The 13,787-nt window shown below is 47.8% G+C and overlaps 3 protein-coding genes across 4 annotated transcripts in view; 1 reads left to right on the forward strand and 2 right to left on the reverse strand.

Moving 5' to 3' along the window:
* LOC143986898 (uncharacterized) overlaps nt 1–13,787 on the forward strand; it is a 1,277,526-nt gene that overhangs the window by 508,205 nt on the left and 755,534 nt on the right. The gene's annotated exons all lie outside the window — the stretch shown is intronic.
* LOC143989990 (uncharacterized) overlaps nt 1–13,787 on the reverse strand; it is a 184,351-nt gene that overhangs the window by 89,217 nt on the left and 81,347 nt on the right. The window lies entirely within an intron of this gene.
* LOC143989688 (uncharacterized) overlaps nt 1,376–13,787 on the reverse strand; it is a 162,172-nt gene continuing 149,760 nt past the window's right edge. The window contains exons 1-8 of one of the 2 annotated variants that reach the window (XM_077489956.1): nt 8,818–8,890; nt 7,355–7,482; nt 7,143–7,266; nt 6,929–7,026; nt 6,612–6,839; nt 6,336–6,542; nt 6,089–6,227; nt 1,376–2,419 (exon numbers count right to left, since the gene is read on the reverse strand). In XM_077489956.1, coding sequence (XP_077346082.1) covers nt 1,677–2,419; nt 6,089–6,227; nt 6,336–6,542; nt 6,612–6,839; nt 6,929–7,026; nt 7,143–7,227 — 1,500 coding nt within the window. In that variant the 5' untranslated portion in view covers nt 7,228–7,266; nt 7,355–7,482; nt 8,818–8,890 and the 3' untranslated portion in view covers nt 1,376–1,676. Of the gene's footprint in view, nt 2,420–6,088; nt 6,228–6,335; nt 6,543–6,611; nt 6,840–6,928; nt 7,027–7,142; nt 7,267–7,354; nt 7,483–8,817; nt 8,891–13,787 lie in introns of those variants that run through there. The other variant, XM_077489957.1, reaches the window with a different exon arrangement.

Genomic DNA, 13,787 nt, shown 5'->3' on the forward strand with positions numbered 1-13,787 from the left:
CGTTTACCAAGTTCTACAAGGTAGACATCAGTGCATCGCTGATGCCTGTTTTGGCCGCAAAGTTTTGCAGGTGGCCGTGTAGTTGCAATTGAGATTTTTTCCCTGGCTTTTCGATAAAAACACAGTACTGTTGGTTAATGCACTGTTGCATTACTTCCGCATAAAGTTTGCAGTGTTAGGGATTTCTCCTGTTGAGAATACCCGGTTCGATGGCAGTGTTTTTTTCCGTACACTGCTGTTTTTTTGTGGGTTTAGTTTCACTAGTTCCCACTTGCCATGGTAGATAAAGTTTTGATGCTGTTTTTTCCCACCCCTCGTTTGGCACTGCTTGGGGACGTCCCATTTAGTTACAGAGAGAAGCTGTGTCGGTTGGTGAATATAAGAGAAAATAGGATTTTTGTACTCACCGTAAAATCCTTTTCTCTGTAATTTACCGACCGACACAGCCCCCACCCCTCCTTTTAGTACTGCTTGTTGATGTACTGAGGCTGCTGGGACAGCAGGGAGGGTTGGTTAGCACAGGGTCCACCCCCTGGGGAGGTACTAAAAGTTCTGTGTATTGTTTTACAATTTTGCCTAGTTCTAGTGGCAGGCTAACCAAGCCCATTTAGTTACAGAGAGGAGCTGTGTTGTTTGGTGAAGTACAGAGAAAAGGATTTTACGGTGAGTACAAAAATCCTATTTTCCTGACACTTATGCCACGTATACATGACCGGTTTTCCCGTCAGAATAAACTTTGAGGTTTTTCCGACAGAGTTCCATTGAAATTGTCGTGTGTACACATGATCACGCCAAAGTCCGATCGTTAAAAACGTGGTGATGTAAAGCATGTACGAGGGGACTAGAAAAAGGAAGTTCAAGAGCCGGTAGCCAATAGCTGCCCTTGCGCAGCTTTTGGTCCGCCGGAACAGCATACAAATGGTTTTCCCGATAGGAATTGATTCCGTCGGAAAGATTTAAAACATGTTCTATTTCTAGGTCCGTCAGAATTTTCGAAAGAAAAAGTCAGCTGAAGCCCACACACGATCGGAATATCCGATGAAATGATTCCGTCTGACCTTTTCTGCTGTAAAGTCCAACCGTGTGTACACGGCCTTAGGGCTCTATTCATAAAAGATTTGCATAGCAATTCACATGGTGATAGGCCGTGTTCTGTGAATGGGGGTAAAAAAAAATGCTATTAGTCTATTTGTTGAGCTGGACCAATAGTTTCTAATGATTGAAATTAAAAATAATGTCTTCAGCTACTGGATGGAACTAATACGGCCAATATTCATCACAGCCGGGTGAATACTGGTCATAATTGTTAAACTACTTTTCTTTTCAAATAGACCTCTACGTTTTTGTTTACACCACAAAATATACTCAGCCAATAAAAGGTAATGATTCCATTTTTATTTTTCCACTACGATCAGTGGCCAACAAGGTACAACACTTCATCCATGTCTTTGGTGATCTCTGATCTTCTTATCAACTGTTTCTTTCACGGTAAAGATCAGCCATGGAGTATATCTGAGGTGTATATCAGGGTGCACTTCTTCCCCACATGAGAGCTGTGATGTCCAGCAATATTCATATAGAAGACATTTCCCGCACACAAGGCACTAATACACCTCGAGGGTTGTGTGGGATCCCCGATGTACAGGAAGACAGGACTTCAGTGAGGAACAATTCCCTCACTCAGGACAGGAAAGTGGCTTCTCCCCCGCGTGCAATCGCTGATGTCTGCAAAGATCAGACTTCTGTGAAAAACATTTCCCGCACTCAGGACAGGAATATGGCTTATCCCCTGTGTGAGATCTCTTATGTTTGTAAAGATTGGAATTATCCGAAAAACATTTCCCGCACTCAGGACAGGAATACGGCTTCTCCCCTGTATGCAATCTCTGATGTGTGACAAGTTTTGATTTTAATACAAAACATTTCCCGCACTCAGGACAGGAATATGGCTTCTCACCTTTGTGCAGTCTTTGATGTGTGTGATAAAAGGACTTGTCCGAAAAACATTTCCCGCACTCAGGACAGGAATACGGCTTCTCCCCTGTGTGCAATCTCTGATGTGTGGCAAGATGTGATTTTTGTGCAAAACATTTCCCACACTCAGGACAGCAATATGGCTTCTCACCTGTGTGAGATCTTTTATGAACATTAAGATTGAATTTAGAACTAAAACCCTTCCCGCACTCAGTACAGGGAAATCTCTTCTCTGTTGGAAGGACGGCCCCGTCCCGCACAGTCTGAGGTTCCTCAGGATAAGAGGAATACGATGGTCCATCTACACTGTGTGGTGCCGGATGGACATTTGAGGTAGTCGGGTTTTCTCCTGGACTATACTGTGTGATGTCCTCATCTTCTACTTTACAGTCTGGAGACAAAGTGAGACAATCCTCTGAGGTTTTCCTCATCTCCCGTCCATCTACTAAAATAGAAATACAAAGATTATTACTAGACATCAGCTGATTGGTTCCCCTAAACCAGGACTCCACCCACATCAGGCAGCTTTGTCTCTGAGGATCTTACAATTCCCCCCTCAAGGTAACTAGTAAATGGGTCCTCTGATCTCCTACCAGATCATTTCTTTATTCATGGACCTTAGTCAGAGAGTGAGGAAACAACGAGAACTGTCTTTTATAGGAGTGACAGTGATGAGGGGATTATAGGACGAGTGTCCCCTCCCCCTCTATCATTCATTGCCATCTTCCCAACACAAGAAGTCCTGCACTTCCTTATTTACAGAGGCGGCTCTCTAATTAGGCAGTCGCGCTTACAGTGGCCTCATGGCCACCTAATTTGACCACCATATGTGGGGGGAGTGGAAGGGAATGTTCCCTGGTTGGTGTCCCCAGGCCGTACTGGCTGTAGGGCACACTGGGGCCATGTCCTAACAAGAGGTGACTTCCCCCCGCGCTCCCCTTTCACTCACTGTGTGTATCCAATGAGGGCGGTGCTGACATCTCCCTTCTCTCCCACGCGTGTCTGGTTCTCTGTACTGTGTATGCTGCGGGTGCTCAGAGGAGCATGAAGATGTCGGGAGGAGACCAGAGATGATGGGGGTGGTGTGCCTAGGACTGGACACAGGTGAGCTGTGCCATTACTGCTCATCATCATAGTGGCTCTGTGCAGCATTGTCTATGGGAGCTGTATAGCGTGTGCTGGGGGCAGACTCGATCTGTATTAGGACAGACCTCATGTGTGGATATGGGGTGGGCACTTCAACTTACTGCTCGCTCATCTATTAGCTACAATATGTGGTCATGAGGAGTTATGAACAGCTTGGGCTCCCCACCACACCATTTACTTGCCACAGTGATAAACAAAATGTGCAAGCTCCAGCTCATGTTAGGGCAAAGGAATCTCTACTTACCCCCACATGAAGGAAAGGCCAGTGTAAGCACAGTGGGAGAGTCATGTTCACACAGTCTCCGACCATCTCCTGCATCATGTCTGCATAGTCTCTGACCATCTCCTGTATCATGTCTGAACAGTCTCTGACCATCTCCTGTATCATGTCTGCACAGTCTCTGACCATCTCCTGTATCATGTCTGAACAGTCTCTGACCATCTCCTGTATCATGTCTGAACAGTCTCTGACCATCTCCTGCATCATGTCTGCACAGTCTGACCATCTCCTGTATCATGTCTGCACATTCTGACCATCTCCTGCATCATGTCTGCACAGTCTGACCATCTCCTGCATCATGTCTGCACAGTCTGACCATCTCCTGCATCATGTCTGCACAGTCTGACCATCTCCTGCATCATGTCTGCACAGTCTGACCATCTCCTGCATCATGTTTGCACAGTCTGACCATCTCCTGCATCATGTCTGCACAGTCTCCGACCATCTCTTGTATTATGTCCGCACAGTCTCTAACCACCCTCTCTATCATGTCTGTAGATTCTGGGGGGGGGGCCTACAGAGGAGTTAAGAGTTGGAGCGCTGCCAGGACAGGGGTCACGGGAGGAGTCAGACGTTTGTGGACTTTGGAGAGGAGAATATGGGATGAAACCAGAGAGCACCCTCTGACTGAACCCTGCACAGTGCACCTGAGAAGAGGTCAGCGACAGCGCTGCAAGGCCAGTCTGGGGGGGGGGGGTCACTGATGTAAGAGGGAAGTGAATACAGTAAGGTAAGGGATCATTGATAAAAAGCTTCCCACTTCTATCAGTTACCTTGGTGCATCAACTCTGTGGAAGATGGTCTGTGGTCACCAGTGCCCCCCCCCCCCCCCCACATAATAGTTTCCATTGAAACTCTGCAGACCCTGATGTAAAGGGGAAGTCTAATATAAGGTGATCTCTGATCCACAGAGAACCCCTTACATCAGCGTTAAAGTTTACAAGAAAATCTTCAGCATTTCCCTTTACAGCAAAGGTCCCCTTGCACTGTAACACTGTAAGGAGGAATCCTGTAGACTCTGATGTAAGGGGGAACTCTGTGCTGGCTGGGTTATATGACCCTGAGCTTTATGTAAATGGAGAAATATGGGTTTTGACTTTTGTTGATAGACGCAGCCACACACTTTTTATCTATATTTGTGTGAATGTAAAAAATATAAATACACACACACACACAGGCTCGGCTCGGCTCCGCTCGCAGTCATGCCCTGCCCCACCATTGAACCTGTGTTATGTCCATCATAGGAGAAGGGCCAAGGGGCGGGACTGCAAGAGGAGCCGAGTACATCCGCCTCTGCGTATCTCGGCTGCACTAATTTTAAATGATAAGGCTACAATGAGACTGGGCAGGCCTGAAGATGGCCACTGATCATTCTGCAATGATGGACATGGCTGCATTGATGGGCATTTAAATGTAAGTTTTTTTTTTCCTTAAACTTCCCTCCTAAAAGTTTTTTTTCTTAAAATTCCCTCCTAAACTTGGGGTGCGTGTTATATACGCTGATAAATACAGTGTGTGTGTGTGTACACACACACACCCTATATTTAATGATCTTTGATTAAAGAAGAATTGGTTAGAGAAAATTCTAGAAGCTGTGAATTCATAGTTCATAGGATTTAATGTTCCTAATATATGCAATTTATACAGTTCCATTTTTATCACTTGAGTTATTTTTCCCAATATGGGCGTGAGTGGGGCCTCATGTCCAAATTTTGCCTTAGGCCTCACAGAGCCTAGAGGTGCCTCTGCTTATTCAGTCCATGATTTAGTCATGAATAACAGCGGGGCTGAGCCCCACCAGAGGTCAGAGAGTGAGGATGGGGGGAGAACAACCAAGATGAAGACTGGACTGATCCTGAAGACCCCCATCATTGGGTTATTGACTCCTCCCTCATTATCACTTTCTGTTTAAGGTTCCAAAGTTTGAGGATGTTATCACATTATTATCACCATGTAAAAGTCTGTGCTCCAATCACATCATTAGATATAAAATGTCCAGCTGGTAGGAAATGGGTGCAAAAGAAATCAGGACTATGTAATGTACAATTTAATATATAGAATAAAAAAGTAAAGACTAGATGTATCAGAATGATGTAATGTACAACATAGAGTATTTAGTGCAGGGGTCAGCAGTACGTAACGTACAATATTAATTATACAGTGTAAGGGGTCAGGACTCAATATTGGTATTCAGTAGAAGCTTCAATGTTTACAGGAAGACAAGTTGCAGAGGTCCCACACCGCTGCCTCCCATCTCCTGAGACTGCACTCAGTGACTTGGGTCTGAGACTATACAGACATATCCCTCCACCCGGCACAGCCAGCAGACAACAGAGCAAGTAATCCCGGGAGAATTGTTCTATCAGAGATCTTCCTAGACCCGGGCATGGGGAAGAAGACTCACAGTACACACCCTAGGTGCCTAGGTCTAGTAACACCGATGGTGAAAAATCAACATTTTTCTTTTGTTGACCCCCAGAATCTCAATAAATCCAGTCTAGATACATAAATTGTGTCTGCAGCAGAGAAGGAAGATTATCCGAAAGAAATCCAGGAATACAAGACGGGGAACACAGCTCAGGAAAGTGACCAGGGGATTACAGGCTGATATCACCCAGCCCCCGCCCTACTCTGGACCAATCAGTGAGCAGTATGGGTGGAGGAATGTATTTAGTGTTAATGACCCACCTGTGCTGATCTCTGTAGGAGTGTCCTCCTCTATAAATGTCCCCGTTATTCCATCCTCCTCCATAGACTGCTGATCATCCCTCACATACCTCTCTTCTTCTTCTATAACCCCAAAATCTATATTGATTGGATCTCCACTCTAGAGCAAGAAAATGAGAGAAAATATAATCCGAAAACTATATGGTAACATAAAATATCCAAACATCACCTCCATGAGTCCATGTTCTAGATGCTCCATCCCACCAACCTTGTAACAGTGAGGGATGGTGTGATCTTCCCATTTTGTATCCTGGGAATACAGAGGACGGGGACATCTCTCTGGTGGGTTCCTGGTATTTGGTGGCTCCATCATATCCTTGTGTCCTTCTGAAAATTCCTCCATCACTCCATACTCCTCATCCTCCTCTTTATACTCTTCTTTAACAACAATATTATAATCCCCGAGGTTTCCACTCTGAATAGATAATAAAACAGTCATTGTAACAACTATACTGTATATAAATCATAACTATCAATCATCTACCTGATGATGGTGGGGGATGGTGTGATCTTCCTGTGTGGAATCCTGGGAATTCAGAGACCGGGAACATCTCTCTGGTGGGATTCTGCAGGTGGATGACTCCACCATGGTGTCCTGGTATAGATTTTTGCAAATTTTTAGAAACTCTGACCCCTTTATCGCCCAATCCTCATCATCCTCCTCTTTTATCTCTTCTTTAACGTCAACTTCAGACCTGCTTAGGTTTCCACTCTGAATATATAATAAAAATGACATCAATGGTAACAATGCAGATAATGTACAGATCCTAATGATACTATCAGTGATTGTTCCTCATCTACCTGATGATGGTGGGGGATGGTGTGATCTTCCTGTGTGGAATCCCGGGAATACAGAGGACGGGGACATCTCTCTGGTGGGTTCCCATTACTGGATCCATCTGTAGGAAACACACACACTGACTGAATACATTGTTTCTATGCGTTTATCAGATGATGGGGGATCTAGGTGGAGCCTCCGTACTGCTCTCTCCTTTACAATAAAGTCTCCTCTTACCCGGTGATGTGAGGGGCGGCTGATTGTCCATCATGACGTCCTTGTAGAGATCCTTGTGTCCTTCTAAATACTCCCACTCCTCCATGGAGAAATAGACAGTGACATCCTGACACCTTATAGGAACCTGACACACACAATGATACAGTCACCATCCAGACACATCCCTTGTCTGTTACTGGATAATGTCCCAGAATTCCCAGAATCCTCCTCACCTCTCCTCCATCATCTCTCTGGTGACTTCTAGAATCTTCTTTGTATTTCTCTATTCTATCAGGGAGGGAGGTGGAGGCAATGTGATGGTCATATGATCTCCAGACTTCACAGGAGGAAAACTCTAGATCTGAACACAAATAGTAAAATCAAATGAAATTCACAGAATCCTCCTCACTCCTCTGGCCATGTCTGTGTTTTATTAATAGAGATAAGAATGATGTCATGTGACCTCCCGGAATCCATTTCTATTTATTAAAGCCCCACTTCAGCCTGAGGTATAATTTACCTACACAGGGCTTCCAACTCCGTAGGTTAAAGCCTGAAGTAAACGATTCTGGTGTCATTGCGGCGCACAACAGATGACAAACCATCATACTGTGCTAGCGAGGATACCAAAAGTCCACCCACATCATAAGAGCATCAGAAAAAAAAAAAAAAAACAGATGGCGGGACATTGGGAGGAGGATCTGTGAGGTCAGTGTGATGTCATAGGATTCTCTTAACTCTGGATGAAGGAATAGTGATAGGAGAAGCAGTGAAGTCAGTGAAGGTCATAGGACATGCTGACTCTGGATGGAGGGATGTTTGGTTCAAGAGATTTGAGGGGTCCTCTATATGAGCCTCAGGTGTGTCCTTCCTCTCCTAAACTGAAGAGTGAACTTTGACCTTTACCATACAGAAATCTGTCAGGAATGTGTGAAAGTAAGCTCTCATGTGATCAGGTGACGTGCGGAGGAACGGAGTGTAAATAGCAGACAATTTTCTCCAGAGCTCCTAATGGTGGGGATGGATTTTGCGGAGTGCTGGTGCCAAGTTTCCACCCCCCAGGATCACTGCAGGTGTGGAGAAAAGCTGTGTAAGAGGATATGGAGGAGAGATGAGGAGGAGATCCAGGAATCAGGATAAAGGTCAGGACAAGCAACAGACGAGCGCATCCAAGAGATGAAGCCGGGGTCACTACACAGAAAATCAATCCAAGGAAACAACAGGCAGGACGAGGAATAGCAAGAAGGAGCTTAGAGACAAATGAGAATATTGCTCAGCCAATGGGAGATGATCTCAGCATGACTTACATAATGAAGGAGATGAGGGGGAGGGGAGGAAGTCACTTATGGTGACCATAGAGACATGGAAATTCAGGGGGTTCAGCAGGGATCGGTCACATTTCCATCCATGTGTGGTCACTGCCGGATAAAAGTCACTCCATCAGCGGCTGTAGCCAATAGCTTCATCACTGATCTGTGTATTCTGAGAGCGGAGGAGCGCCCCCCATTGTCAGAATACAATAGTGCAGCGGGGAGGATTCCCCCATCCCCCTCCAATGTGTGGATGGGGGAATCACTTCCGTTTTTCCTCTCATCCCGCTGGATTAATGATAAAACTGAACCATGTATGGCCAGATTTGGAAGGAAGATATATTCATCATCAACTGATCCCCTGAAGGGGTTAATCTACATATTACCTCCTCTGCCGCCAGATCCAGCAGCGTCTTCTCTCTACGTCTTACCAAATGGAATGTCTCACATTACCTAATATCACTTCCTGTCTGTATCTGACATCACTTCCTGTCTGACATCACTTCCTGTCTGTATTCCATAGAGACTTCCTGTCTGGATAGAGGTGAGATCACCACCTTGTGGAGCTCATAGGAACTGTAGCCCAGAGAAACATCTCGTAGTGTGAACACGGCCTTGTGCTGTGTGTATGTACTGTATGTATATCCTTCCCCTCTGTCTCCTCCCTGAGTGTGTATGAAGAGGTGGAGCTCTGACCATGTATGAAGAGGCGGAGCTCTGACTGTGTATGAAGAGATGGAGCCCCGAGTGTGTATGAAGAGGCGGAGCTCTGACTGTGTATGAAGAGGCGGAGCTCTGACCGTGTATGAAGAGGCGGAGCCCTGAGTGTGTATGAAGAGGCGGAGCTCTAGCACTTCTAAGGGGGCCCTCACCATCACGTGTGTAAGAGGGGGAAGAAGGCGTGGCTACACTACAGCTGCCACAGTTTGGAGCACCGAGAACTTTACACCTTATCAACTTTTCACTGATTGGTGGATTTGTTTTGCAGCAAAATAAGTTAATTGAAGTAGATGCAAAGTGGAAACAGCAGACTTGCAGAGAACACTATACTGAGCACAAAATATTGTATGATTACATGAATTTGCATAGATTTTTTTGTTTTATATTTAATATAGCAGCAAATATTATGAGATTAGTGAAGTAGTTGCAAAGAGGAAGCAGTTGATCTGCAGGAAACAGCATCTTGAGCACAAAGCACTTTATGTTGTATATGAATTTGCACATGGATCAGTTTACGTAATTTATTCATAAACACAATTAAATATGAGCTCAGGCGTGTTTGCACCCACACGTGCAGAGCCCTCCAGGAAGTCAGCACAGCGCAAATCACGGGCAGTGTGACATTTCCCGATCTCTGCTGCCGCGGGCCAGGAAAACGTCTCACTGCCTGTTATTAGCGCAGCGCAGTGCTGACCTCCTGGTGGGCTCTGCACGTACGGCTGTGAACACGCCTGGGCTCATCCTTAAACACCATAATATCAGTGAAGTAGGTGTAAAGTGGAAGCAGTAGATCCGCAGAAAATATTATCTGAGCCCCTAGCACTTTATATATGAATGTCCCCACATATTGTAGTGTATTTGTGATGATTTATGTGCACACACAATAGGACAGCGCTGTGACACATAATGCTCTTCTAGTTGATAAAGGGAATACTTCCCTTTGTTACAGCAGCAGTCCGGTATAAGTTATTTCTGTAGGTATTTGAGTTGTTACACATAGCGCAGGTTTTATTCTATTTATAGTGGTGACTAGGGATGAGCCGAACACCCCCCTGTTCGGTTCGCAGCAGAACATGTGAACAGACAAAACATTGTTGTTCATAGACACTAATGCCGGACTCCGCGCCGCCCGCGTCATTGGATTTGATCGACAGCAGCGGGATGCCAATGTCTGCGCTGCTATCAGTCTATCCAATCAAGTGCCGGGACCCCGTGCAGAGAGGGAGCACATCTCCACCAAGGGAAATACAGGGTTTAGGTAAGTAAAACTGGGGGGTGGCTTGGGGGCCGGTCACTGCCAGAAGTTTTTTCACCTTAATGCATAGGATGTAAAACACAAGGGTTTACTACTCCTTTAAAGTCAAACAATAAAAACGAAATATTCCTTTAAATATTGTGCCGGAGGGGGGGTCCCCTTATGCCACGTACACACAATCGGACTATATGATGGACCAAAGTCCACCGGACAATTCCATCGTATGTGGGCTCCAGCGGACTTTTTCTTCCCAAAAGTCTGGCAGACTTTGAAAGAAGACTTGACTCAAAATTGTCCGCCAGACTCGGCTTTCGAATAGACAATCCGCTCGTCTGTATGCTGGTCCGCCGGACTTTCCAAATGAAGGGACTTGCCCATACACGGACTAAAATCCGTTAATTTTGAATGTGACTTCAGGTACGACGGGACTAGAGAAGGAAGTCAATCTCGCCACCTCCATCGGCGAGATTGACGCATTGCAAGCCCCATCGCCTGGTATGGGTTTTAAGGGTAACCACTACGCGAAAAACGGCGTGGGGTCCCCCCAAAGTCCATACCAGACCCTTATCCGAGCACGTAGCCCGGCCGGTCAGGAAAGGGGGTGGGGATGAGCGAGGGTGCCCCCTGAACCGTACCAGGCCTCATGCCCTCAACATGAGGATGTGGGTGCTTTGGGGAAGGGGGCCACCCTGCGGCCTCCCCATCCCAAAGCACCTTGTCCCCATGTTGATGAGGTCATGGGCCTCTTCCCGACAACCCTGTCCGTTGGTTGTCGGGGTCTGCGGGTGGGGGGCTTATCGGAATCCGGGAGCCCCCTTTAATAAGGGGGCCCCCAGATCCCGGCCCCCCACCCTATGTGAATGAGTATGGGGTACATCGTACCCCTACCCATTCACCTGGGGGGAAAAGTGTCAATTAAAAAAAAACATACTACACAGGTTTTTAAAGTATTTTATTAGGCAGCTCCGGGGGTCTTCTCCGCACTTTCTGGTTCTTTTCGCCGGGCTCCTCCGCTATATTCTGCTCTTTTGCTGCTCTTTTGCTAGCGGAGGAGCACCCACCCCCCATGTTGAGGGCATGCAGCCTGGTACGGTTCGGGGAGGGGGGGGGAGTGCTCTAGTCCCATCGTACCTGAAGTCACATTCAAAATGAACAAACTTTAGTATGGGCAAGTATGTTCATTTGGAAAGCCCCCTGCCTGCAGGCCTCCACAACCATTGCCCGGTGAGGCCCTTGTCCCCATCAATATGGGTACAAGGTGCTTTGGGGTGGACCACAAAGCACCCTACCCATGTTGAGGGCATGTGACCTGGTACAGTTCAGTAGGGGGGTGCTCTCTCGTCCCCCCTTTTCCTGCGGCCTGTCAGGTTGCATGCTCGGATAAGGGTCTGATATGGATTTTGGGGGGGCCCTACGCCATTTTTTTTATTTAGGTACGGGTTTCCCCTTAAAATCCACACCAGACCTGAAGGGCATGGTATAGATTTTGGGGGGACCCTACTCCATTTTTTTTTTTTTGCCGCAGGGTTCCCCTTAACCACTTTAATACACTATGTTATATACACTACACTGACTGCAGTGACCGAATATAGAGTCTACACTAAATGCAGAGTATATATACACATATAGATAGATAGATAGATAGATAGATAGATAGATAGATAGATAGATAGATAGATAGATAGATAGATAGATAGATAGATAGATAGATAGATAGATAGATAGATAGATATATGGGAAGGCTGGCCGCAAGCCAGCCTGAATTTGTAGAAGGAGGCATGGCCATAAATATATAAATACCCCCATTCCACCCCGTTCTGTCTGCGTTTCTGTTCCCATTAGCGTAATTTCTGTTGCGACCTGTCTGACGTCACTTCCAATTTTTCGCCTCGGCTAGGAAGACGTGCGGCTAAAAGGGGGGTTTTGAGTCTCCCCACTTTCACGTGCAGGATGCAGGCTTCGGTCAAGGGGGTCCACGGGCTGGTGGCCACCCCTCATCTGGACTGTCTCAGGCATCTACTGGCTGGAGAGCTCCCCGCTGGGGGATGGCGATCTTAGGCACCTCTCCTCCTCCGGCGGGGCACTAAATTTTCTGGTTCAGATGGTGGGATGGCAAGGCTCCCTCTCCTGATCACTGGGGCATAGGGCTCCTGTACATCCAGATGCTACTACTTGGGATCAGAGCCCTGCCGGTTCACAGTGCCAGTACAAACTTCTGGGGCTTGGTACCCTCGGGTCGGAGGCCGCTACTGCGTGTGTCGCTGATACACGCATGCGGTTCCTTAGGAGCTGTTAGTCACTCACAACACGCAATGCTATCAGGCTGCTTCCTGCAGCTCATTTTTTTTCTGCCTAGTGAAGGAAAATGACCTGGCTCCCTGAGGGGACCATCGGTCCTGGGAATTTTTGATTTTTTTCCACAAGATTTTGATCCTGTGATCTACTATCAACAGCTGGCTGGGTGACAGGCTGGATAATATAGAACCTTGTAGTCTCCGCAGCCTGGCCATCGAGTGTGGGCAGGCCCTAGCTACACGCTGGGTCGGCCATGACATGCTCTTCTGCTCTAGGGGCGGCCGGTGAGCTATATGCTCCAGGGCACACATATGACCAGGCTACTGCTGTCTGTGTCACAGTGTACCATGGCCAGTAGCCACCCCGTACTGCTCGGGTAAAGAGCGTCACGGGGCTGCAGCAGCAGGCTCTGAGCGCAGAACGGCATGGCAGATGCTTTGGATGCACTGTCGCCGTTTTTAGGAAATAGGGTCCCGCCGCTTTAAGAGTGCGGCGGGCGGGGCGGTGGGCGAAGCCGAAAGTTAGAATTTACGAGGCAGAGAGGAAGACAGGGTCAGTGTAGAGCGGAGGAGGAAGCGATTACACTGCACCCTCGCCGCTCCAACGGTCTGCAATGGCATCGGTGGAATTACTGGCACAGCTCCGGGCAACGGTGGAGAGGGAAGGCGCTGCATGGCTCCAGGACCAGGTAGCGGCGGTGGCGCCAGAACGGGAGGCAGCAGTGCGGGGGGATGGCGGAGACACCCCGGGCGCAGCGTTCTAGGCCGCCCGAGCGGTTCAGCCCGGATGTAGGCCTCAGGGGGGCCCCACGGACGGCTCGCAGCACCCCTGGTCGGGACACAGGGGGGTCACGGAGGGCTCAGGCTGAGAGGGCTACCCCGACCTCCGCCCCAGCTGGGGAGAGGAGCAGCAGACATACCGCCAGGATCGGCGCCAGGAGGAGGGGACAAGGGAGCCTGGCTGGGGGGTCTGGGACATCGCAGGAGTCTGCGCCCCCCGCACGGCGTCAGTGCTTGGGACAGGCCGGCGGAGGGCCAAGGGGACAGTGGCCTAGGAGGTTCTGATGCACAGCGGGTGGGGGTTCGC

The sequence above is a fragment of the Lithobates pipiens genome, unplaced genomic scaffold, assembly GCF_037356315.1.
Source record: "Lithobates pipiens isolate NorthernLeopardFrog02 unplaced genomic scaffold, aLitPip1_a1.2 Scaffold_18, whole genome shotgun sequence".
In the NCBI taxonomy this organism is placed as follows: Eukaryota; Metazoa; Chordata; class Amphibia; order Anura; family Ranidae; genus Lithobates; species Lithobates pipiens.